Source organism: Hipposideros armiger, unplaced genomic scaffold, assembly GCF_001890085.2.
Source record: "Hipposideros armiger isolate ML-2016 unplaced genomic scaffold, ASM189008v1 scaffold_60, whole genome shotgun sequence".
In the NCBI taxonomy this organism is placed as follows: Eukaryota; Metazoa; Chordata; class Mammalia; order Chiroptera; family Hipposideridae; genus Hipposideros; species Hipposideros armiger.
In genome coordinates, this window is record NW_017731410.1 from 2,155,627 (window position 1) to 2,182,985 (window position 27,359).

At 36.5% G+C, this 27,359-nt stretch overlaps 1 protein-coding gene across 1 annotated transcript in view; it reads left to right on the forward strand.

Moving 5' to 3' along the window:
* The window catches only part of ITGA1 (integrin subunit alpha 1), a 154,954-nt gene that overhangs the window by 101,735 nt on the left and 25,860 nt on the right, over window positions 1-27,359 (forward strand). Inside the window, exons 9-17 of the mRNA XM_019641443.1 lie at window positions 5,390-5,555; window positions 8,811-8,884; window positions 9,651-9,795; window positions 16,083-16,225; window positions 19,223-19,366; window positions 20,572-20,829; window positions 23,083-23,213; window positions 24,813-24,979; window positions 26,432-26,568. Of these exons, the coding sequence (XP_019496988.1) occupies window positions 5,390-5,555; window positions 8,811-8,884; window positions 9,651-9,795; window positions 16,083-16,225; window positions 19,223-19,366; window positions 20,572-20,829; window positions 23,083-23,213; window positions 24,813-24,979; window positions 26,432-26,568 (1,365 nt within the window). The remainder of the gene's footprint in view (window positions 1-5,389; window positions 5,556-8,810; window positions 8,885-9,650; window positions 9,796-16,082; window positions 16,226-19,222; window positions 19,367-20,571; window positions 20,830-23,082; window positions 23,214-24,812; window positions 24,980-26,431; window positions 26,569-27,359) is intronic.

Below are 27,359 nucleotides of genomic sequence, written 5' to 3' on the forward strand. Positions count from 1 at the left end.
AGTGAAACAGGAGTAATTTATGTGTTATTGCACATCTCTTCTCATTCATAGAAAATAATGTTTTTACAAGCTACCAGACCCTTGGGTGAAGGATCAAAATACATTTCTCTTTATTTTCATTTTTATTCTATGATGCAAAATAGTTCAAACTGGATTAAAGTCACAGTAATTCCTGGAAACTTTTTTCTCTTATATTTTCTTCTAAATATATACTTCCACATTATTGCATTTATATATTTTACTTTTATTTTCCAGGTATGTCATTTGAGCATTTTCCCCTCACTGAACTTCATCCATTTGTCTCTGTCCTGTCACATAGAGCACTAAATGTCTGATAACATTTACCTCACAACTAAGAACCTCAATCATGCATGATCCAAAAATCTTTATAATTTTTATTTGTATTCTCAACTGTATCAATTTAGAAGTGAAATGGAAGTTAACGTGACAGTGTGATACTGAATCTAGAATATGTTAAATATGAGCCAGGGGGGAAAGATGGTGAGTTTTCAGCCCAGGGTGTCATCTAATTTATAGAATAAATTAGGTAAATCAGTGGGGACTCAAAGGGCTTCACAAGATGCAAAATTTGTATGAATCCAAAAAAAAAAAAAAAACTCCATGCATTGCAAAACTGTTGACAAAAAAAGGAGCCCAACAGTGTGTGCAGAGAATACCAGGTAAAGGGTGAGGTATTGAGCAAAGCCGCAGTTACCCCAAACTCACACCACAGATGAAATAGAGACCCTGGAGTTTGGAGACTCGCACCTGCTTACTCCAGAGCAGGCACATCCAGACATGGTGAGATACCCAATTGTAAGAAGAGCATCTTAATTGTTTTTTAAATGAGAGAGGAGTTGTTCAATATAGTAAGAACAAGTGGCCCTTGGGTTTTCCCTCCATATCTGGACAATTCTCTACTATCCTTTCCATTAAGTCTTTTTCCCCAATGAGAAGCAGCAGTGGGGAAAGTACCAGAGGTCTTTATTCAAGTGTAAACCCTTCTGCTGTTTGGCGTTTGCTTATCTGCCAAGTAGACAGGAACTGAATTTTGTGTTCTGGTGCAATTTTGAAGTTTCTGCTATAGACCTTCCAACCTCAAGTCTGGACATAGTTGAGAGTAAGTTCAAAAATCAAAAAGCTACCCAAATAGTGAGCCAATTACCTTAGAGTCAGCTCTGGTTTCCCTAAATGTTGTGCTTCCTCAAAGCAGCTCCGAGTTCTTCCTAGACCTTAGGGCAGGGCGCCTCATGAACATGTGTTACAGGCGAAGGAGCTAAGAAACTGACAAGGGCGCTCTGAGTGATGCATTTGGCATCCGGAGCCCAGGAAGCCCCCAGTGTTTACATGCAGGATTGCCTGTGGCTCCTCCGGTAAGGAAACCAGGAATAAGCCCCCCACCACCTCTCCCCAGGAAGGAGGCTTTGAGACCCATTGCACTGCCTGCCTGACTAGCCCATGCACAGCTCCTATTATCACATTACCATTTGGTGTGCGTTATTGTGGTTCAGTTATTGATCTAAATCAGCGGTTCTCAACCTTTCACAGAGGTCGCCTAAGACCATTGGAAAACACATATTTTTGATGGTCTTAGGAACTGAGACACCACTCCTCTATCCATCTCCAGGCCCACATGCAGATACGCCCACATACGAGTACCCGGCGACCCCGGTGAAAGGGTCGTTTGACCCCCAAAGGAGTCGTGACCCACAGGTTGAGAACCACTGAATTAAACCATTATGCGTTTTATGACACAAGCAAGTATGTTGTAGATTATAAACAGCAACACTTAAAACAGTAATTTTAGTTCTTTTCTAACTTTCTACAAGTGAGAAGCTGGGCTCTTCTTAATAAAAATATCAGTTTTTAAGTCTACCATTCTAAATCTACCATTTAAAAAATACATATCAATGTCAGGATCAGGTGGTAGTGTTGTGGGGTGGGGGTGCTCAGAAGAGTGGCTGACCAGAAGGCCCAGTGCATCCCATACTGACACCTCTGACTGCCTTGCCCACCTACGTGTCCACAATCCTTCCAGTCTGCCATGCTCAACTGTGGTTGGAGACGATTTCAGGTCTGTTTTGCAACAGGACTTTGAAGGCACCATAGAACTCCCTGTTTTTAATGATGCCAAAGAAACCTATGACTGTCATTTAAAAATGGAAAGAAAAGCTACAAAATTCTGTTATCTTCATGGTCACTGTAAGACACGATTGTCCAGATACTAAAAAAAAAAAAGAGTCAGATACTAAAAAAAAAAAAAAAAAAAAAAAATCAAGCAATAGTGCAGAGCTCAGGGTCTTACCTTTGCTTTTAAATTCCTGGAGCATGGGATTGAATTAATTATGGTCTTTGGTGTAGGAGACATTCTTATGATTTGTCGGAGGCTGTCAGCTTGCCTCTGGGTTTATAATTGTACCTGATATTTTAATAGCGTTGTAAACATCCATTGTTGTAGCACTCAAAATAGAGCTAGCTCTGTCCTCTGACAACTGAATCTGACCGCATTCACCACCTGCCTTCCTCCACCTTGTAACCATCAGTCCAAATCCCATACTCCTCGTCTTTTGCTCTCCTCTAAATAATCTTTTAGTGTCTGTCCATATCAGAAAAAAATAAATTTTAAAAAGGTTTCCTGTTTTAACTTTACTTTAAAAAGGTGTGATAATATTTTGAAACTTTTAAAACTTAATATTATATTAAGATGCATCCATATTATTGCATGGCATTATAATGCTTTCATTTTTTTAATTGAGATAACATGTGCAGTAAAGTGCAATATTTTACTGTGAAAACTGAGTACAAAATGAACAATTTGATGAATTTTGACAATTGTATACTCCCACATAACTGACACCCCAATCAAGAAATAGAACATTTCTGTCACCCCCAGAAAGTCCCCTTGTGCCTTCTTTTATTTTTAATATCAACCTTCTGTAGCAACCACTGGTATGACTTGTACCACCATTGCTTAAGTTGCCTACTGTATTTTACATAAATACAATTATACAGTATGTGCTCTTTTGTGTTAAGCTTTTCACTCAATTTAATGATTATCCAAGATATTTTGTGTATTGGTGATTCATCCTATTTTATTATGATTTTTCATTGTGAATATACCACAATTCATTCTATACTCTACTGCTTATGGACATTTAGGTTGTTTTCAGTTTGGGTTATTTTAATAAATGCTCCATAAGTATTGACAAAAAAATGTAAAAACTAATGTAATAATCTTCAAGTAACATTTGCAATGAGGTAAAAACTAAACATTTATCTTGTTACAAAAGTTTTTTCATTGTAACATTGTAAAAAATAACTTTTAGAAACACATTTAAAAAAAACACATTTAAGCAAAAATAAGGGGGAACACCTAACCTAATAGACAAAAATTAAAAAATAATAATACACATTTTTTTCATTTTTTTCTTAAAAAGTCTCCCCATTTATTTTTCATTTCCATAATGCCATTTTCTTAATGCCATTTTTATACAATAAAAAAGTAGAATTAGGTCCTATTTATATTTTGGGTTTTTAAACTTTTTTGCATTTTTAGTTTACATATTGTTTTTAAAAGAAATTTTTATTTACTTCAACTTGAACATTTATTTTCATATTAAAATTAAATTTTAAAAATGTTTATATTAAAAACTAAATTTTTAGGCGGAAAAAGTACAAACCATACAGAAAAAAAAAATTAGTTGGAATTCATCAAAATAAACACTTCTGCTCTTCAAATACTATTAGGAAAAGAAAAATACAATTCACAAGCTGGGAGAAAATATTTGCAAAACACATGGAGGACCTATATCTAAAATACGAGCATATACAAAATTCCCCAGCTCAATAACAGGAAAATAAACAATCCATTTTTTTTAATGGGCAAAAGATTTGAACAGATACCACCCCAAAGAAGAAATACTATGGCAAATGAGCATATGAAAGGGTCTCAATATCATTAGTCATTAGGGAAATGTAAATTAAATGAGATACCACTACTCACTAATGAAATTGCTAAAACTGATACAAGCAAACAGGAAAAAAAACCTGATAATACCAGGTGTTGACAAGGATGCAAAGCAACTGGATCTTTCATACATTGCTGGTGGGAATGGTAAAATGTCAAAATGGAACAGTCACTCTGGAAAACAGTTTGCCGGTTGCTTAGGAAGTTAGACATATACTAACTATAGAACACAGCACTTTCACTCCTAGGCCTTTACTCAAAAACAAGAAAACATATGCCACACAAATACCTATGCATGAATATTTATAGCAGCTTTACTCATAATCACTTGAAACTGGAAACAGCCCAAATGTCCTCAGTAAATAAACTGTGATGCTTCTATATGCTGGAGTCCTACTCAGCAATAAAAAGTACTGAACTTCTGATACTTGAGGTAACATGGATGACTCAAAAGCATAGTGCAAAGGAAAAGAAACCAGACACAAAAGGCTATATACTATACAATTCCTTAAATATAACGTCTGGAAAAAGCAAAGTTATATGGACAGAAAATAGGTGAGTGAGAGGGGTTGGGGAGAAGGAGATTGACTACAAAGGAGCAAGGGGGAACTTTTTGGGGTGATGGAGATATTCCACATCTTGATGTGGCAGTGACACAACTAATAGGTTTGTCAAAACTCACAGAATTGTGTATCTAAAAAGGGTGAATTTTACTATATATAAATTAGATATTGATAAACCTTATTTTAAAAAATAAGCTAAATGTTTGAGAAAACCTTCTAGGACATCGAAATAATTATGGTTAACTATAACAGATAATTCCTGCCTCTCTTTATAAAACAAACAAACAAACAAACGAAAAACACCAATGTCCCTGTCTTGAGCATTTGGTTTCTAACAGGAAGTCTCAACTGTTTATTTTCTAGACTGCCAAACTAGATTACTACTTAATCCAATATCTATTTAAAATATATATGTGTTGGACTGTCCCTTGGTAAGATTTTCAGGAAGAACTGCCTATTCAAGATCAAGAAACTCACTTGCTAATTGCTTTTGCCAGCAAATGGTGATGTCATTGGCTGGACTAATGTATCAGAGACAATCAGAAACTATAACATTCCTTTTGAACTGTCATATTTTAAAGATACAGCTGTTAATAAACAGGGACACAGAAATGCAAGAGAAAGTTTCACAAACACACAAGATTGCCCTTTAAATTTTCTGTATCTATTATAGTAAGTAACAGTTAATATTGGGGAATCTACATATTCTAAAAATTACTCTTCCAAGAATGTGGAAGTACATAAAAATCGCATTATGCTAAGATACTATATAATCTCTTGTTTACTGACAAAATGCTTGAGATTCTTCTTTAACGCATAGTATCTAAAATATATTCTTGCCATTTTTGTTGTATCTTAGATTCTTGGCAGCTATAATCGAGGAAATTTAAGCACTGAAAAATTTGTGGAGGAAATAAAATCAATTGCAAGTGAACCCACTGAAAAGCATTTCTTCAACGTCTCTGATGAATTGGCACTAGTCACAATTGTTGAAGCTCTGGGAGAAAGAATATTTGCCCTGGAAGGTATGACTATTTCTCATAATTCTGCATGCTCTCTCTACAATTCAAATGCAATATAAGGGGTTTGGGTATTTATTCCTACCACATAGCTAAAGCATTTTTACTGTGTGCAATAGCCAGCATGGAACAATGTCCTTTTATATAAATCTGTCATTGAAATAAATGGCTGTTTCACACAGCTCCATGTCTGCTGGCTGCTGTCTTTGTAAGGACATGGCAGTGCTGATGTGTGAGAACTGGGGAAGACAATGGGCAGAGCAGACGTGCAAGAACAAAAAATGTACCCCTGAGTTTTATTTCTCTTCTGTGACACAGGTATAAAAAAATGGAGATACTAGTTCAAGTTTTGTTTTTCTCATTTGTTTCATTTTGGGACATCGATGGGACTGTTCTTATGCAATAACTTCTTTGTTCATTTATTTTCTCCTATTTTGCTCCTTGCCCATTTTAAAGGTCTTCATGGAACTCTGCCTCAAGTCCCCGGGCAGCAAAACATGGGTTCACTATACTTGTCTAAGTCTTGTCACTGCTTTGTAGGTTTGTTTCTTTGATTTTTCAATGGCAATTGGCTGTTGGAGATAATGAATCATGGAACTCCCTCCTTTGCCTTAGGTAGAAGATGTCAAGTAATCAATTACTTAGGAATTAGATCTTTCCTGATCAAAGAGAAATCTTCGGAGTTGTTATGCCAGGCCAACTGAAAAAGCCTCTTTCTTCACATTCTCTGATAATCTGGAGACTCAGAGAACAAGACTTTTTTTCTCAATTAGGATGAGAAACCACCAGAGGTTTCTGCTTTTATGCTCCATCCAAATTCAATTGAGTCTGTCTTTGTGAGGACACACAGAAGGACTGTTGTTACTGCATCTTCAACATAGAAATTTAAAAAGCAGTTCCGTAGTCTTCCTGATATGACCTGATAATAGGAAACAGAAAGATAAATAAAATGGGAAGGAGACATAATTGAAAAAAGGTGAACTGTTTTGATTAAGCATCAAGTGACAAGGAAAATGCACAAAAGTGACTAACAGACAGAATATTAAAATGTATAGAAAGAAAGAAAATGATTTAGAGCAATGGTTTTCCAACTATTTTTGACAGTGGCCCACAATAATAAATACACTTTGCTTTGTGACCCAGTGCACATACATCTAATGCATATAAAATAAAATAAAATTTCACAAAATAACCATTATTACATGCAGTGCACTCTAATATTTTCTCATCTCTTCCATTCTGCTTTCTTCTCTTTTAATTAAAAAAAATGCTGGTTATGACTCACCCTGTTGATTTTATGCCAGGATCACAACCAGTAAGCAGAAAGTTTGATTTAGAGATGATGGAAACCTGCAGACTATCAAGATTGAATTTCTCTGATTCCCTTTTTTGCCCTGACTCCTTTTTCCTGGGCCTTTAGAAACACAACACTCAAATTATTTCTCAGTCCTAAGTCACAGCTGCTTCTGAAGAACTCGACTTTCCTATGTTCTGTGAACAAGTCACTTTTAAGTGGCCTTGCGACAGCTATTCTAGTGTCATTGCTAATAGGCCAGATCATGAACTTAGCTCTCCGTAAGGAGCTATGTTAGGTTTTCAAGTCATTGTGCACTTTTAATTTTTAATAAACATGAACCAAGATATGATAGAAACAACCTGTAAAGATCATTTAAAAGAAAAAATAATGAGTTACGTTAGGTAGTTCAACACAATGCAGTCTCATTTCTAAATCTCATCTTAAGTAAGCAAGTAAATATTACCTAAGACTTGTGGAAATGAAGCCTATATCAGCAGTTGGGTGAAGGAGGGATCAATTCACCTTACATGACATTTCAGATTATTTATAACCGAGACACACCATGAATTATAGTTCTCACATTAGAGTTCCCGAAGGCTCCAAGAAGTCTCTATATTTAAAAACAAAATTATTTTATAGGGAACTCCCCACATTAAAAATGTCTCCCACCATTTTGTTGCTGCACTCTCAGAGCTAACCAAAAGCAATGTTTTAACTAGCCTATTTCTGATTTTTTTTTTCATAATGAGATCAGAAAGGGCCCCATTTCCTTGTTAGTTGAGCAATCTCCATTTCCTTCCAACATTTATCTTGAGATAGTAAATAACAGCAATTAGGAAATTCCTGCTTGTCAAGGACAGTGCCACTTAGTGAGGGGAATGTGCCAGCAACTTGTCCAATAAAATCAGAAAATGGTCTAATATCTCCCTTTCCCATCAGACATTGGGAGAAACATTTAAATTAGAGGGCAATTTGTGAGATTAAAATGATGTTTGAATTCTTGATTGATTTCCCCATTTAATCTAGTGCTATAAAAAGGCAATCGCTGATATATTTGTTAACAAATTGATGCCAGTGAAAAACTAGTAAATAAGTTTGATTCCACAAATATGATTATGCTCATGCATCCATGAAAGGGTAAGCTGACATTCTTAAAATGATGCTCTATTTTTAACTTATCTGCAAGGCCACATAAATCAGTAACTCCCGACTGAAAGCAAATAAATAAACATTCCCTCAGTCCCCTCAGGAGGTTGTGGCTTTGGGTTGGTGAATATTTTGAGAGTAGCACATTTCCATAGAGTACTCTGGATTATGCTTGCGTTTTAGTAAAGAGCTTCAAAAGGGACACAGGATCTTAAACAAAAAAAAAAAATGTGATTGAATGGCTTGTGGCCCAGAGCCCTGTCAAAAAGTTGCCTCCTGATCTGTGACTGATACCCACTGCCAGACATTAGAGCAAATACAAACCCAGAATTCCTACACCCTTTATCAAAAATGGAATTCTGAGAGGACCTATAGCCAGAAATCCATGTGGGGTTGGTAGAGTCGAGAAAGCTCTTTAAAATGTGAATGAAATTTCCTTAGCCCTGTAACATATCAGGTCACAGCAGAATTCCCAGGGTGGGAGGATGAGACAGAGGTTTGAACAGGACTCTCACCTTGAACCACACACCACTGGATCTGTAGGCACGCTGGAGCATAGGAACACAGCATGGATGGAGATGTCTCCACAACTTCAGCCAAGGTGTGGAAGCCAATAGCAAGAACCTGAGACTCAGCCGTTTTGCTAACTTTCTCTGTCCTCTACCCAGCCCTGCCTAGGAATCTGGGGTTGAGAAAAGTGTGGCTCAAAATGCCTTAAAGATGTTGAGTTCTGGTTGGCGAAGGCCACAGCGGGACTGGGTCTCTGCCTTCTGCAAATCAGCGGTGCGCTAAAAGGCACTTATTTTCCTATGTTACAGCTACAGCTGACCAGTCCGCGGCTTCATTTGAAATGGAAATGTCTCAGACCGGCTTCAGTGCGCATTATTCACAGGTATGCTGACCGCCGTGAAGGAAATGTCTTTTTTGTTTCAAGAAAATAAAAGATATTTCAAGAATATATCTTAAGAATATTAAATTCCTTTTTTTTTTTTTTGGAGGTTTCCTCTCCCAAAACCAATACCCAGGCATTCTCATTACAAGTGCAATTTGCAGTTCATGGCTTGAGCAGTTATTCAGTCCGTGATGACATTTCTCACCCAAATGAGAAAATGGCATTTCACGGGCTTCTTACTAGGAAAACATGTTCTCTCACACAGTTCCCTACATTGTACAAATAATTGTGAATCAGTTTGCCATAGGTAATCATATACCTGGCTAAATGATATACTTAATTTAACATATTTGCTAATGATATGGACTGTATCATTTTGTCAGTGTCAGGCCTTCAAGGGTTTTACTAGAATTCCAGGTTCCAGACCTAGGTTTCTTGGCACCCAGAATAAAGCAGAAAGGCAAGATTAGACAAATATATCATTTGTAGTAGAAGTAAAGGCATCATGGTCCCTGCCAAGGAATATTGGCATTTTAATGTGCAATTGTACTGTATCACCTAGTGCAAGTTACTCTGCCTCAGTTTCCTCTCCTGTGGAATGGAGATAGTAAGAACGGCATCTAGCTCATAGGGTTATTGTGAGGATGTAGAGTTAATATGTTCAAAGCACTTTGAAGAGTACCTACTTATCACATTGTAATGCTATGTAAGTGTTTGCTCTTACTATGTTTTTTGAATATCATTGTCTTCTCTATTTGGGTATAAGGACTGGGTCATGCTTGGAGCAGTAGGAGCCTATGATTGGAATGGAACGGTCGTCATGCAGAAGATGAATCAAATCCTAATCCCCCAAAACACGACCTTTAATGTGGAGTCTACCAAAAAGAATGAGCAGCTTGCCTCTTACTTAGGTAACATTTGGATGTAACTGATAGAAAGTTATCAATTTTTATTTGTGTTTTTATTTTTAGCACTATGTATTTACATGTACACAGGCTTGCTCACAACTATATATAGAGATCATTGCCAAGAGTCAGCTATTTTGCAGGACCCATGAATTTTTCCGGGTCTCTGAGTAGCCTTCGTCAAAATAACAGAATATGGAAGTCTTTCTGTCTCAGAAGAGCTGTCTAATACAGGAAATGATTTAAGCGGATGTGTGCACTTTTTGAGGTCTCCCTGTATCTGGTATTCTTTTTAAATTCAAGAAGAGCTTTGGACCTGGTGGACAGGAAATGAGAGTTGACAAAAAACCCTTGACCCAGCCTATATCCTGAGGATCAGATTCCCATAGTCTCTTGTTTTATCTTACCTTATTTTACTTTATTTTATTTTAGTGTGAGAAGACCATTTAAAATAAGATGTACCCTCTTAACCAACTTTTAAATGTATGTTATTGTTGACTATCCATATTCTTTTAAATATCCTCTATCATTAGTTTCTTTTTATGGGCCCTACCTTTGAAAAAGAAAACTTTAGTTTGTTTTGTCATATAGCTTCTTCTTTAATAGCTCTAGTCACAATAAGGCAAATATTGAACTAACACCCAGTTAAGTAAGTCATCTCATTTTCCAGACTTGCCTGCAGTGAGGAGGTATGCGTCTGGTATCACCTTATTCTAGATCTGTACCAGGCAGGGAGCTGCCTAGGGGACATCAGAGGACCTTACATTACTAAATGATCTCAGTAAATAGTTGGAAGGGCCTAGGATGGAAAGGACCCTCAAGGTGTGGTTTCTCAGCTCTGTACTCACTTGACAAATACTTTGGAAGTACTTCTTTTGCCCCAGGCATTGTTCTTGGTGCTAGGGGTGCATGGTAAGGAAAGCAAATACCTTGCAGTGTTCATGCTTTAGCATGTTAGCATTCCTTTCTGGGGTCTTTCAGCCGAAGGCTAGTCTTTTTCTCTCTTTAGCCTAGTTTCTTTCTATTTTAGGAGGAAGGTGACAGGTCTTACTGGTAGGTCCGTATATCTCCTTATTCGAGGACACAATTTAAAGCTATAGAGGCAACAGAACTTAAGAAGAATAAAAGGGCTGAGGGTTTTAGATAAATAAAAATATAATGGTAGGGGCGGCCAGTTTGCTCAGTTGGTTAGAGCATAGTGCTCACAACACCAAGGTTGCCAGCTCCATCCCCACATGGGCCGCTGAGCTGCACCCTCCACAACTAGATTGAAACAACTACTGGACTTGGAGCTGATGGGTCCTGGAAAAAAACACTGTTCCCCAATTTAAAAAAAAGAGAGAGATGCAGTAGATATAATGTGAGTGCTAAAGCCTCTTAAGACATGTTGAACTGCATTCAAGAAAGTCTAGTCTATATTTTCATTGAAGTTCTATTAGATTCTGCCCTGGTCAGAAAGCAGCAAGAGTATTCATCCCATTATTCTAAGCATCACGCATTACAGAAGAAAATGCCAAACTAAAATGTGCCAGGAAAGACTCTCTAAAGGATACAAGTCTGGGAACAATCCCCTCTACCTGTTCCTCTCCCCAAAAGACTTGAAGACATTGATGATTAGAAAACAAAGTGTATGCTTCCTGTCTTTCATGTATTTATAGGATTTTGCTATAAAGGGGTTGGGCTTAAAATTCATATTGAGTTTTAGCATTAAAGGAGGTCTTAGGGAGCATATAGTAAACATCTAATTTTCCAAATTAAGAAAATGAAGAATAGAAAACTCATGTCACAGTTACCTATGGCAATCCGAAGCTAGATTCTCGGTCTCGATTCCTATTCCAGTGTTCATTCCTCCATGCCTGATTCTGGGTTGATCAAGAAAGCACTTATAAATAATGAGTACCCGCAGTGTGCCAAACTTCGACTTTTAAATTGAGGATAACCAGATAAATAAGGTATATCTATCCCTTCATTGATGAAGCTTACCTTTTTGGATGAGAGATGACAGATAACCAAGCAATCACTGTCAGTATAGTATATCCTATGACACAGAATACCTAAAAATACAACAGGAGGTTAGATTAGTTTCTAAAGATTCTTCATATTCTAAGATTCTATGAAACGGTTTTATGGGACTTTGGAATCAAGAACAGTTTAATCTGAGGCCCTGTCTACCCTAGGTAGAAGAATCACAGAACATTTATCCTCTTATATAATGGAGGCATATAAGTTAATATGACTCTTTAGGAAGGCCATTTGACAATGTGTATTCAGAGCCATAAAAGTGTTCACACCACATTGACCCAGAAATTTCACTCTGAGAATCTAACTTAAGAAAAAAATCCAATTATTTAAGAATACTAACTGAGCAATGATTTTCATTGTATTATTATAAATATGGGAATAGTTAAATAAATAGTAAATCCACTTAATGGAACATTATACACCCATGAGAATAAAAATTATAAAGCTGCTGATCCTGTGATACTGAAGACTTGAAGTAATAATGGCACTGGGTGTACAATCAGAGATATTCTGAGGTCATAGGGACTTGAGTTTGTTTTCTGACTGACCCCTAGCTAGGGCTTTAGGAAAATTATTTTATTCCTCAAAACTTTAATTCCTTATTTATAAAATGGAAATTGTGTGTGTGTGTGTGTGTGTGTGTGTGTGTGTGTGTGTGTGCGCGCGCGCGCGTGTGTGTGTGTAATTAGGGTTGCTCTGAATATTAAATAATACCTGTAAGTTGCTTAGGATTGTGCCTGACAGATAGTCAACACTCAATAGGTATTGCCTTTTTTATTCTTATGTAATGTAATTAATAAACATTCTTCTTACTAGTATTATGGTAGGGAGAATAACGACCCCCAAAGATGCCCAGGTCTTAATTCCCAGACCCAGACCTTATGTGGCAAAAAAGACTTTGCAGCTATGATTAAGTTAAGGATTTTGAGATGAAGACATTATCCTGGGATATCTGACTAGGCCCAGTCTAATCACATGGGATCTTAAAATCAGAGACGTTATTCTGGACATGGTTAGAGGGAGACAGAACTATAGCAAAACAGTCAGCCAGATGCAATTTTGTTGGCTTTAAAGATGGAAAAGGGAAGCCACAAGCCAAGGAATGTGGGTAGTCTCTAGAAGCCACCTAGGGCAAAGAAATGGACTCTCCCCCAGAGCCTCCAGAAAGGAGCACAGCCCTGCAAACACCCAGGGGGACCTAGGCCAGACTTCTAACTTTGTAAGACAATAAACCTGTGATGCGTTAATCCACCAAGTTTGTCACGGCAGCAATAGGAAATTAATACAGGCATATTATGTATAATACAGTAGCTGCCATTAATACTATTACTAATTAGTATTTAATATTTACAAAATAAAAGACTTTGCATGAAGTCCACAAAGATGTGGGTGACATTGTCACTACCCTTGGGAACTTCACACATTTTAATTAATAGCACTATAATATTTTTGGTATTCTGAGCTATCATTATGTGATTAAGTTCCTTAAACACAAGTATTCTTAAAGAGCCCAAAATCTATTATTGCCAAAAAGCTTGTGTTAATGGTTGCTTAAAGCAGACTTAGAGAATTCACAATTTAAAGATATCACAACAAGCAAGAAAAAACTGAGAAGCTTCATTCCTGACCAGAGTATTTATAATATATGACTTGTCTCTGCCTAGAAAAGGAAATTTGGGCATATGTTTTCTACAATGCGCCAAAACAATGGTTTTTTTTCCTGCTTCAGAAATCATTTCACTAGCTTAGTCATAGGTTAGCACTTAAGACATTTTGCCAACATAAAGTTTAATATATGTAAGATTTCTTTCAAAATAGGAGAGCACCCAGAAAAGTGTCAGGGGAGAAAAATAGCTTTCTTTCTCCCAAATATTATTCTAAGTTGAAATGAGGCTTTCGAAATGCTTCTTTGTGTGGGTTACAAATTAAGAAGAGTTTGAACTTATGGCCAAAATCTGTGTGGATTTCAAGTTGTTAGACTATGGGACCTCTCTCAGGATACAGTCACATACCCATCTTTCTATAACCCCATAACTACCTGCCTTAATGCCAATATGAACCGAGCAAGTGGTGTTGATGGTGAGAATATAGAGAATGTAGTCAAGATCCTGTTCCCTGCCACCTCCACCCACAGTTTGCTGATGTCTTATCATGCCAGACAGATTCAAAAGGAAAAGTAAAGATGTGAGACAAATGCATGAAATCAAGACAGATCATACCTGTTTCCCATTACCTCACCAGATCTTAGCACTTTTCCCAAGAAGTGAGTTTTGGGAGCTGTCAGGGTTTATTCTTTATAAATCCATGCACGGGGCTATGCCATCGATTTTCCTTTCTCTTCAATTTCATGCTTTTTTTTTTCAGAAAGCAATATTAAGCTTTAATATTTATAAGTATTTTCCTTTCATTAGAATTAGGCTTTCCTTGGCCCTCTTTCTCCCTCCCTTTGTGTTAGCCTTACATGCCCCATCTTCAACCACTATTCCCTAGTAATCACTGTCAAGTCACTGTCCCCATGAAGGTTTCAGCTAATAGTTACAGTTATCAAGTGCAAATCATCAAAGTTGAGTAACTCAATAATCATACAATTCCAAGCCTCAAACATATTTTTCAACTTATTTTTTTTAAGGTTCTTTTATTGGTTTGCATGCATTGTTCTGAAAATTACAAAAAAAAACAAAAAACAGTGTGTACTAAGGCTGGTCCCACTTCCTTCTTAGTATTTCTTAGTAGAGCAGCATGAAATAAAACAGCCTTTTGTTTTGCATAGTCTTCTTTTCCATTTTGTTTATGTATAAACAGGACCCTAGAGTTTTATTTTTAAGCAATATTCTAGCTAATGATGTAAAAATATAACATTATATGTTTGAAAAAGAATAGACTATTACATATAATAATTTTTAAAAGTGAAAAGAACAATGAAGAAATAAGAATGTGAGAAAAATATTCATGAAGGAAAACATACCTGAGGAATTGTGTTTCTTCAGCACTTTAAGAATAAAACATCTTTTAGTATAAAAACCTGTTCTTCTTTTTAAATTTTTGGAAGAAAGTGGAACTATTACCTTACAGTAAAATATTTGGTAAGTAAATTATCAATATAATCTCTTCCTCAGTAAGAAATGTTATTCTGCCTTCTGCTCTAATGATGGACAGCTCTGATTATTAGAACATTTCTTCCTTCTGTAGAGTTGAAATCTGCATGTGATCATTTTTATTTATTGATTTAGCTCTGTTCTGTAGGCACAGAAAGAATAAATCTAATTCTTCACTCAGAATTTAATAATAACCTACCTCAAAGATACTATTTAAAGGGCATGAAAACTCTATTAAAAAGAGAAATGATTAAACATGAAAAACTGTTCAAGCTCACTTTTAATCAAACAAATGCAAATTAAAATCAAAGTAAGGTACTATTATTCGATTAGGTTTAACATCTATTAGAACATCCATGATTTAAATAATGATAATGGTACACAATGTCTGGAAGAGTTTGATGAAACTAGCCTCCCCTTTGGTTGCTCATGGAATTAATTAGTACAACTGTTCTGGAAACAATTTGCCAGACACTATAAGGACCATTAAAAATTTGATCCAGTAATCTATTCCTTCAAATGTATCATCAAAAAATCCAAAAAAAGAAAAAAATTAAATGTTGAAAGATGTCTTTTCCAGGCTTAAGTATAATACCAAAAATTAAAAAAACAACTAAATTCCACCATTCCATCAGGGAATAATCCTGTGGTATAAATGCAAGCCTTTATGCCTTAACTCAGAGAAATCAGCTTCAAGCATTTAAAATTGCAATTTAAAAACCTAGGCCACAACACAGAAAGGCTTGCATTTATTTACTGTGATTCCAACTATATAAAATTATTAATTTCTATGGCATAGAAATGTGTCCAAATGAAATACAGTCAATTTATAATACTACAAAGTGGTGAATTTAGATTGCAAGAGTCTTATGGTATTTTTTTTTCTCTTTCTGTCATCATTGTTATATCATCTGTGCCTTTAAGCAATGAAAACCTGGGCTTGGGGGTAAAATACCTTTTCTGGACAAAGCAGTTGTGGTAGATAATCTGAGAGCACACTAAAGGTTCTGCCAAAACAAACTGACCTGCATTTAAAAATATATATTTATTTTCAAAAAAGAGGCATCCATGTAAAAATGTAAAAATGATTCTCCCAACCATTTAAAATGAATCTTAGTTTATTCTGTGCGGACTTGAAGGGGTCAGAGAGACTACCTGGCATCTCTCCTTTGTTAGGTTACACAGTAAACTCCGCCACCATCCCTGGAGATGTGCTCTACATCGCGGGACAACCTCGGTACAATCACACAGGCCAGGTCATCATCTACAGGATGGAAGGCGGAGACATCAGGATTCTCCAGACACTCCGCGGAGAACAGGTCAGCTTGAAAATTATTGTTTTACATTAATCCATTCATACTCTATGCAAATTTAACTTCACTGTCTATTGTCCTAAACTTTTAAAAAGCCAGTACCCCCTTATTCAACATCAGCTGAGAACAAGGCTGTGTTAGGCTTACTGGAGGCATGTAAAGTATCTGTATCTGTGGCCTCAGGAGTACTGCAGATGGATGGGGGTGGAGGTACAATGTATACATAATAGATGTAGAGACAGGTGTAGCTACAGCTGTACAGATGTTTATATACAAGAAAAGAGGTCTACAACATTAAGAAGCATGAAAGTGATGGTGGCACAGGCAGCAAATTCAGAAGATGGAAAGATAGTTTTTAGCTAGGGTTGGTGCAGGAAGTCTTAAGAGATAAAATGCAGGCTAGTCTAGAAGGAAAGTCAGGATGTAGATAGGTAGAAAGAGCAGTGAAAGAGCCAGTTAAAAAAGATGGTGAGAGGTTTTGCATGACAGACTAAAGAATTAGGATTTTCTCCAGGAGGTAACTGGCAATTATTTGTGACATGTGAAATCGGAAAATTCTCATTAGATAAGATTGACTATTACAAGTAGTTTAGAAATTATACATGCAATATGCAAACATAAATATACATAAATATTTTTAAAGCTGAAAGAAATATTTACGCTATCGTTAATTATTGAATTGTAATAATTTGGGTAATTTTAATTCCTTTTTTACAGTGTTCTGTATTTTCCAAATGTTCTATAATGAGAACTTGTTAACCTTTTTTCTGCAATCCTCACGGGATAAGGGGGATTCTCAGACTTCACCAAATATTCCAACTCGCTAGACTACCCCCCACACATGCGCACAAGCTACTGCAAAAGGCAGGGCAGCATGAGCCTTCCTCCCCTGCAGGCGTCCTAGCGGCAGCCCAGCACGACAGTACAGCTTCGGCGCGCAGATGCAGGAGCCGCCCTGGCTTTAAAGCCCCGTAAGAGCCAACATCCTTTATAACATCACAGACATAGCTCCCAGGGTTCCTGGTAAGGTGAGGGAATGCAGTTACAAGAGTTACTGCACTCTGAACAGCCCAAAATATGTCATCTGCTTCAGATATTTATAGTTCACTTATAGTTCCACATAATCTAAATGCAATGTCCCAACCAGAAGTTAATTTTACCACAATCAGTGTTGCTTAGTAAAACAGCTGAAATCCTGCTCTCATCAGATGTACAGCGGAACAGAGTTAGGCTAAGCCGACGGTCTGATTTTCACAGACCAGGTGGAATCCAGGGTGTTATTAGCCCTTTGTCTGCATTTGTAATCAGAAAACATATCAACAATAAAAACAAGGATATTGTTGTAGGTCAAGGATGAGGTAAGAAGAACCTGAAATGATATAACAACAATAAAATGAAAAAGGAAAGGGTATGGTAGATAGAAATAAGGAGTAATTAACAAGATTGTAAAATGAAGCATTTTGGATGACACCTTAGGTCCGTTATCACTCTATTAATTGTCTACAAGATATGAAGTGTAAAATTTTGTGGAAAAAATGCTTATGGAAGTTTGAGAAGAGTATCATGAATGATTTAAATTATGAATGGTTTGAATTTCAAGCGTGGAATCTGGGAGAAAGATGACACCACGATTAGAATGTCAGCAATTCAAGCAGTTTAGATCTTAAAATTGGTGTTTGATTTTAGTCACATTTCCTATAACAGTGAGCACAATTTCAAATGCTGGCAGGTGCCAGGTAGGTAAAGTAAATGAATAAGCTGCTGGACAGGAGACAGGTGTGGTGGGAACCATGGCCTGGGCAGCCCAGGTGCCATCTAAAGGTGTAGCTCCCACTCACCTCCAGGTGACAACAGCCATGTGGGAATGAAGGACCAACGTTGCCAGGTCTTACACATTTTATTAATGTTTCTAATTAGTTCAACTTAAAAAACAAATAAACAAAAACAAAAACCCTTTTAAACTCTTCTTAAGCCTGTGAGGAAAGGACATTCAAAATTCGATGTCTAGCAGTTTTCCAAATGTCTAGCAATATCCAGAAATGCAGAGCTGCAGCCTTGAGAAGGAGGACAGAATGACATTTTCAGTTGGCAGTAATGGAAATGTTTGGAAAGAACTAGTCACCTAAGGTAAGAGAATGAGGGAAAATGCAGCTCTGAGCTTACGGGAGGCCAACATCTTGGGTATGGGCGAAGGGAAAGGAGCCAACAAAGATGAACTGAAAGGGTGGTCTACGATTAGTGGCAGAATCAGGAAAGCAAAAATAAAATGGAAGCCAAGACAGGAAGTTTCAATAAGAGAATTATCAAGATCATCAAATATGAAGCACAGGTCAATATTTGGGAAGGTTATTGCATTTAGATAATGATACACAAGTCCCTGCATTTCCCTAAAATACATCACCATCTTTAAAAGAACATATTTCTGTAAGGGGATGGTCCCTTGTGATCCTGTTATATTCTTCTATCTCCCATAGCAGCTGGGACATGACTTAGCCATGTTGATGAGAAGACAATCTTCTACGACATCAGGGGAAATATGCTGCCCTGGTAGTCCAATACAATTCAGCTCCTCATCATGTATTTTATTCATATTTTCATATTGCTGCCTGCAAATATACATTGAAGCCCTCAGCATGCCTTCTATTGTTTATCCCATCTTATTTCCTTTTTAAAAAATCATTGAAGTTTTATCAATTTTTTCTTCTGATTTGTGGAGAAGAAAGAGATTAGGAAAAGATCTAAGGAAGTAATGTCTCTTACTGTCAAGCAACAGAATCTTATAACAGCTACTCATCATCCAGGGTGGACGTGACTAAGTCATTAATTAGCCTCATGCAAGAGCCAATCAAGACCTTCTGGAGCTTCAGTTTCAATGGTTCATTTCCTTTGCCATCTGACTCACCTACTCTTCTAGATTGGTAGAAGTAAAGGAAATGCAGATTTTTAGCTTCCTTAAGAATTGCTGACGTTCATCAGACTGTTTTGTTCTCTTTTGTGTCCTAGATCGGTTCCTACTTTGGAGGGGTTTTAACAACGATTGACATTGATAAAGATTCTCATACCGACCTTCTTCTTGTTGGGGCTCCCATGTACATGGGAACAGAGAAAGAGGAGCAAGGAAAAGTGTATGTGTACGCTCTGAATCAGGTAATGGGAACTGTGAGTCAGGTAAAAAGCCAGGATAATCTCTCCTTTTCTTTCAATTTTACATATATAATGTGGTTCTGATTTTTCACTAACTTTGGAAAAAGAAACAAATAATCTCTCAGGGCCCATGTACCTCCACTGACCCCTAATTCTTTAAATGAACATTTAGAATTCTAATAAAGTAGTTCAGACTATTAGATATTTTCTGCTTGGAAATGTGAACTATTCTTTTTTAACAGAATGTATAGGATAAAGATAAATATAAATCTTAATAAACTCCTACATAAACCCACAGGGCAGCCGTTCATGAGCTCTGGCTTAGAGGTGTGGGTCACATTAGCAGTTACAGCTGAATGGGGTGGGCGGTGAGCTGGGGAGGGGAGAGGCTGTGGAAAACTAGGGAATTTTAAGGCAATGACACCAGACATTTTCAGCAAACTGGAATACTGTGGTCTTTGGAATATTTCGCTAAGCTGGACTGAGATTTTGTTTTCCACTTCTGACTTTAGACATCATTCATTTGGTGAAATAAGTCTTGATTTCTTCATTAATAGAGGTTTTCGCTGTTTACAGCAAAGTCAGTATTCATCTATTTAGTTCTTTAAATTCTTAGGGTCTCTCCATATTCATTATTTAATTTACAAGTGATATATTTTGCTATCATTCTTTTTTTTGGCTTCCTCCTGTCAACTTTTTTTTTGTCCTATACTGATTTTCCCTTTTTTCTAAGAAAGTGTGCTCCTTCTGTCCATCATTGCTAGTACTTTCTGGCCTTTATTGAGTTTTTAGCTTTTTCATTCTAGATAGCTTTAGGAAAAGTTTGCTTTTGAGCAGAGTAAATTTTCTCTATAGGGGAGAAAATTTCAAAAAAGCACAATATTGGGTGAAGAAAGAATAGTGACATGAATGGAGGATTTAAAAATTCAGTTCTTCAGCTTTAAAAAGATTCTGTGAGTTATACACTCCATTGCATTAAAAAGAGTATCCATTAAAATCCTCAATATGTCTTCTTTCCCACACTTCTACAATCTGTCCTTTAAAAATCTCTAACTTAGCTCTCAGACACAGTTTTTAAGAAATTTTACAAACTTTACCATTAATGTACAAATGGTTTTTAATAGAGCTGATTTAGTATGCACTTAAAAATTCCACTCTGCTGTAGTAATGATAAAAATCCATAAGTATCCTGTTTATCTTTCTTCCAGACAAGGTTTGAATATCAAATGAGCCTGGAACCCATTAAGCAGACTTGCTGTTCATCTCTGAAGCACAATTCGTGCATAAAAAAAAACAAAAATGAACCATGCGGGGCTCGTTTTGGAACAGCTATTGCTGCTGTGAAAGACCTCAATCTTGATGGATTTAATGACATCGTGATAGGAGCTCCCCTGGAAGATGATCACGGGGGAGCCGTGTACATTTATCATGGAAGTGGCAAGACTATAAGGAAAGAGTATGCACAAGTAAGAAGTTAAACCTACGAATTCTCGCCCTTAAGTGATAAGTGGGCTCAGTGCCATGCGTCACCTGTCTTGCTTCATGAGTTATATAATTTCATTCTTCGATTCTATTGGAAAACTAGATTTCTAATTCTTTCCTAAGATATCTTTATAGAAAAATTACTTTGTATTTTATTCTTTTTTTCTAGGGTTTTGTTTTCTTCCTGTTGTCATGTCTCTATAATCTGATCTTTTGAAATGGTAAAAAAAAAAACCAACTTTAACAACGCTCTTTAATATCTGCAATGGGTCTGATCCTAAACAGAGGGTACCACTTTCTGAATAAGAGAACAGTGATTACATGATTTTTCCAATAAAGGGAGATGAGATTATTGTTTTTATATTCCATATCCACGTTGTTATAATAAAACTACATTATATTTGTACTTATGAATTAAATTGGTATATTTTCATCAAATGAATTTGGGTTTCCAAAGGTTTATCATTTTCTCACAAGTAATCCTTCTTGGAAAAAAATCTGAATAATTAAGTTTAACCTTCAGGGAATGTCTATTGTCCCTGTTTTAAATTCATTGTCAGTTAGTGGCTCTAATCCACAAATGTAATTTTTTCCTACATGAGAAAAATATAAATTTACATAACTGTTTAACGCACTATAAAAATGGGAGTTTAAAGGAATTCTTCTAATGTAATTGTCTATTTTTAAGTAACCATAGTTAGTTAGGCATTGGACAACTAACTACTTATTAATAAAATGGAATTTACTACTTTCTAGCATATATAACAAGAAAAGAAAATCAGAACATTAATTATTTCTTTTTACATTTGATTGTTCTCTTTGGTATTATAGTCCATAGAATACTGAAAGTTTATTTATATATTAGAAAGTTGTGCTTAGCTTTTCATAAAATTATAATTACATTAATAGTGAAAACGAAATAAAGGGCATATTTCAGTAACAGCACTCCTATCCATTTAATAAGTAGTTTCTGTTAAATATCTTCATAATATTAGCTACTTTACTGAAAACAAGTAATATTAACTATTGAGCATAACAGAATCAGGAATTACAGGAAGGAGTTTCTTTTTTTGTGTTCTACTACTTTATTCCTTCGGCATTAATCCTGCAAATTTAGTGGAGTGGCATTTGCAGTAGAAAAAGAAAGATTTTAAAATCATTAATAAGTGTAATAGAATTGTCGTAAGCCATTTACTTTGTAAAATGGTGATAAATCAGGACACCACTTTAAACAACAACAAAATAAGAATGTGAAAGTTGAATTTCTTTCATTATCGGCAAAGCGATTTTGCAAGGATAGGTGAGGATGTGTTCTCTTGTTTCTGGTAACCAGAGGTCCTTCAGAACCAATGATGCAGATATCTTCCGATTTGTTTGCGGAAAAAATAAGGAAATAGTTACTTCCCAAAGAGCCACAAACATTAAAGCATGAAAAATGTTTCCATTTGCTTTGCCTTACTTACTTGGCTTCTTGATTTATGATTTTTAAGTGAAAAACAGGAGGATGAGAAGACCCCAGGTTAAGGAAGGACCTGTCTGTCCTGTCTCCTTGCTGTCAGCTTCTATTAAAATATTATCCTCTTGAACCAAAGCTAAATCAGGAAGTGCAGGTGTCAAACCTATCATGTATGTGGATGTGAAAAATCAGTCTTCGAGAATGCCATATTTATTTGTGCCCTCCCAACTTTGTGGACACGTGTGAGTGGAAGTGAGTCTGTTGTGCCCTTGACTTTCAGGACGGTTTTTGACAGACAGTAAAGAAAATCGCATTTTGAAAAACGTATTTAATGGAATGTGTTATTTATACCTAACCCCAAGGTCAGTGAACCAAACTGACCCTAGGACAATTTTATACTCCCCCACTTGCTTGTCTGATGTGCTTTCAAGGTTTCCAGTCCTTTAAGTAGCTCTGTGTAATGGGATTGAACAGGAACTAGAAATCAGAGCCAATTACTCACAATGTTTTCCTTGAGGATTAGACAAGATGACGTTATCTAGACTTTTTTCCTCTCTCCGGTGTCAGTAACCCTGAAATGATTTTGTCTGTACTATAAAAAGAATATCCTCCAAGAACATCTGAGTAATTTGTCATCTCCATATGAGGAGACTCATGGGTAGCTTTCCAAAAGTTCTTTAATTTTAATTTTTTGTTAACCAATTCAAGTTCTCAGGTTCATTTAAAACTGTTTTGGAAGAGGCTCTTCTGACATAAAAACTCTCGGTTGGGATTTTCACAGCGTATTCCATCAGGTGGAGATGGCGAGACATTGAAATTTTTTGGTCAGTCTATTCACGGGGAAATGGATTTAAATGGTGACGGTCTGACTGATGTGACCATCGGGGGCCTTGGCGGTGCTGCCCTCTTCTGGTATGTATTTTAAAAAACAACCAATGCTTCTGATATTTCACAGTTTTGGACCTCAGACTATGATAGAGGTTTATATCGTTCCAAATATTTATTTCTTCTTGTGCCTCATTATTAAGATAAAAACTATGCAGTTTGGGAAGCTGGAGAAGTCTATAAATCTTTAAAAAAATCATATTAAAGAAACAAGTAGAGTCAATCCTTAATTTGCTCAGCCCTTAAAATGCCTGCATCTCCAAATTAATTTCAATTAATTGCAAAATCCTCATCAGTGGTCAAATACATACATTAATACCATTTTACTTATTAATTTATTTATCAATAAAATAATTTATTAATAACAATAATTCTAGCTTTAGTTAAAAAGCAAATTCAAAAAGTGTTCTATTTGAAAAAAGTGACTAAAAATATATCAAGAATAACTGCGAATTCTTCCAAATTACTTATCGGTTTAATGTAATTTAGGTGGAAACAAGCCTCAGTGGCCATTTTCCCAAAAATTTATCTACAAAAGTAGTAAAGAAAATTGTGAAAGACTGAGGTGAAAATAGAGTCCTGAAAATGGATGACTTTGTCTTAATTTAGGATAATGCTGAAGAACTAGTGGTCAAATAAAAATTGTACACTGAGTCACACACAGATAATAACCATTATTTTAAAAAACTGTCGTAACTATCCTTATAACTGCATGTACAGTATACTGTACAGCAGAGGGAAAAGAACACTGCAAGGCGACGCCTAGGAAAGGAGAATGCTGGACGGCAAGTGGCTGTGTCTTTGGGGGGAGCGCTCCCTGAAACCGGCACTCCACACCGGAAGTCGCCAATGTCGGGAACAAAGAGCACACACATTTCGTTTTTGTTTGAACTGTTAATCCTGAATTTAAGTAACATGGATACTTACCTCATGGATACATGGGAGATGCGCAGGGGAAAATGAATAACTCCCCGAGGTGACTTAGAATTCAGGCTTACGTACATTTTAATAGGGAAAGGGGAGGGGACATGTCTGCCTCTTAGGGAGAGGAACTGATTTTTAGGAAAGGTGAGTGGGCCCCTCGACAAAGAGATGGGGGATATGATAGTTTGTGACAAGGTTTGTCTGGGTGTGGTATGGACTTCTCTCCTGTAACGAGTCAGTCTTCCCTGGCTGATGAAACACCTCGGAAGGGCATTTGTGACCATTGAGTTTCTTTTGGAGGATCTGTCTTTAGGCAGATGACGTGGTTCAGAGAAAGCCTGTTCTGCATTTGCTGTTTTTCAAGTGCTGACAGCTCAAAATAATCAATATACCAAAGCAGCATATTTTGGGGTGGCATGTCCTGAACGCCTACAGTCATATTTTGGGGTGGCATGTTCTACTACCCTTTAGAAACAAAAGCCTAAGATGGTTCCACCAAAACAACCTGAAGGTCCTCAGAACATCAGACACAATCTTTTCTGTATCAAAGATTCACCAGAGAAATGGAGTCCTGAGAGCTGAGAGCCCATAATACACACAAAGAATCGTCCCCCTGGATGTGCTTACTTTGAACTCCCAAAATGGCGGCATTTACGGAATATAAAAGTGTGCAAGTAATCACCTCTGTTTACATGTTTTTAGGTCCCGAGATGTGGCAGTAGTTAAAGTGACCATGAAATTTGAGCCTAATAAAGTGAATATTCAAAAGAAAAACTGTCGCATGGAGGGAAAGGAAACAGTATGCATAAATGCTACGGTGTGTTTTAATGTGAAATTAAAGTCCAAAGAAGACACAATTTACGAAGCTGGTAAGTGGAGTACATACTGCAAGTCCTTTGGGGCAGGAGAACAATATAGTTACTCCAGCATGATGAAATCCAAGGAAGATACTCTATTTCCCCCAATGATAGGCATCCACACATCACATGTGCCCCTGTGAACATGTCAACTCTTGAAAAAACATTGTCCTGCAGAAGGAATAGGTTATGGAGCCCAGTAAATTCTGGAGCTGAAACTGTATGTGATGGCCTCAACATTCCAAAGTTTCCCTCTAGCTCTCCACTTACTCTAAAAAATCAGGTGCTTAAAAAACAAATACGAGAAAGAGAGAGAGAGACCAATTCAGAGATAGTGCTTGGAAATCGGGCTCCAAATGAGCCCAGTTGTCCTTCCTATGGGCTCTCACAAAGAACCCTCCCTTCCTTCCCCTGCCCGCTCCTTGGCAGGACTGGAATTGCAGAGGATATGAATGTTGTGCCATCCCCACCTTCCCAAGATCCCTTTGCTCCTCTCACAAGGCGACCCTCGCTTTTGAAAGTCAGATATCTCAGGCACATCATGGCAGCCCGGGTACCCTCCTCCTCCCCACACGCTACACTTTCTAAGGCTTTTTTTTTATGATAGTGAAATACGTTGGAGCCAAACTATGAAAGCCTTTGGATGCAGAAGAAGAATTTTTTCTGCAAACCAAATAAATATAAGTGGAATGAGAAAAACTACTAATCTTTAAAATCGATATTTCTTTGTTTGCTCTATGTGAATATTTATGCTCTGTAGTAGTCCTCAGACTAGAAGAGAAATGAGGTATAGGAATGTAAAATAATGATTTACATTTTCATATTTAACATTATTTCAGTCTTATTTAATTTTTATGTACCAATTACATGATCAAATAAGGGGGATTGTTGCCTTCATAGAAAGTATAAGGTTTAATTTGTTTATCTCATTGTGGTATGCATATTTTACTAAGCTTATTTATTAAGCTTATTTTATTATATGCTTTGAACAGTCTAAAGTGACATTTTTTATAAAATAGATAAAAATTTCATTCATGTATATTTTTGTCACTATTAAAATGTAGCATAATCAATATTCTAAGCAAGGTTCCAACACTTCTAAACTAAAAATATTTTAAGTGAAAATCCAGTAAACACAGCCCAGATCAGGAAATTAGATGATATGTAGGTGTACATGTGTGTATTCGTGTGTGTGCATACAAACATATGTATTACAAAAAGAGTGTAATTAAACATTAAAAGTATAGTGAACTCGGAAAGCAGTTTATAGAGTTCCCGAAGGTTATCTTCCTGACTGTGAATACCATTGTACTACAACAGTGTGGATGTGCTGAATAACAGAAACATTTTATTGTCTGATTGCCTGAGAGGTTTTTCTATAATGCTAATTTAGTGAACTGGGTCATGAAAATCACTCCCCAGAAAAAACATTTTTGTCAATTATTCTTTTTTTAATTTTTATAGATATGCAGTACCGTGTCACACTAGATTCGCTAAGACAGATATCACGAAGTTTTTTCTCTGGGACTCAAGAGAGAAAGATTCAAAGAAACATCACAGTTCGAGAATCAGAATGCACTAAGCATTTCTTCTACATGTTGGCAAGTAAATCATATAGTATAGCTACCTTATTCAAAATCAAGAATAAAGTGTAAATATCTCATTTCAACTCAATCAAATCTTATTGCTTTAAAGTGCACATCATGATGTAAACTTTATTTTCTTTGTTCACTTTTATCAGAAAATCACAGGTCTGATCTTCTAATTTTCAACTACATTTTATAAAACTATCTTTCATCTTCTCTCTGTGGGTTATCAGACATCCAAATATTATGGGATAGTAAAAGGCACAGTGCACTAGTCAATAAGAGATCTGTCTCTTCATTCATTTATTATTTGAACTTGAAAACATTCAAGTTCTATAAGCCTTGTCTGTCAAGTATGGATGATAAGTGTTTAAATGCCCTGAGGGGGAACTATTGGGCCATATGCTTTCTGAGCTCTCTTCTTGTCCTGAGCTATGTATTTTATTCTTTGACTTTAAATTGAAGGGGAAATATATGGTATTTTCTATCTTCGATAGGCTTTGCAATACCTATGGTAAGTTTCTTTTATAGTGGATGAGGGAGCCTTGGAAAGCAAATTATTAACATCTAGAAATGGCTGGTAAGCCACTTTAAACAATTTTAAATGTATTTTATCAAGTCACTGTGTATGTATAGAGAATTCCCAACTAAGGGCAAGAGTTTCTTAAACATTTTCTTAGAAAGGAAGGAAGGGAGGGAGGGAGGGAGGAAAAGAGAGGGGGAAGGAGGGAGGGGGAGAAAGAAAGGAAGGAAGGAAGGAAGGAAGGAAGGAAGGAAGGAAGGAAGGAAGGAAGGAAGGAAGGAAG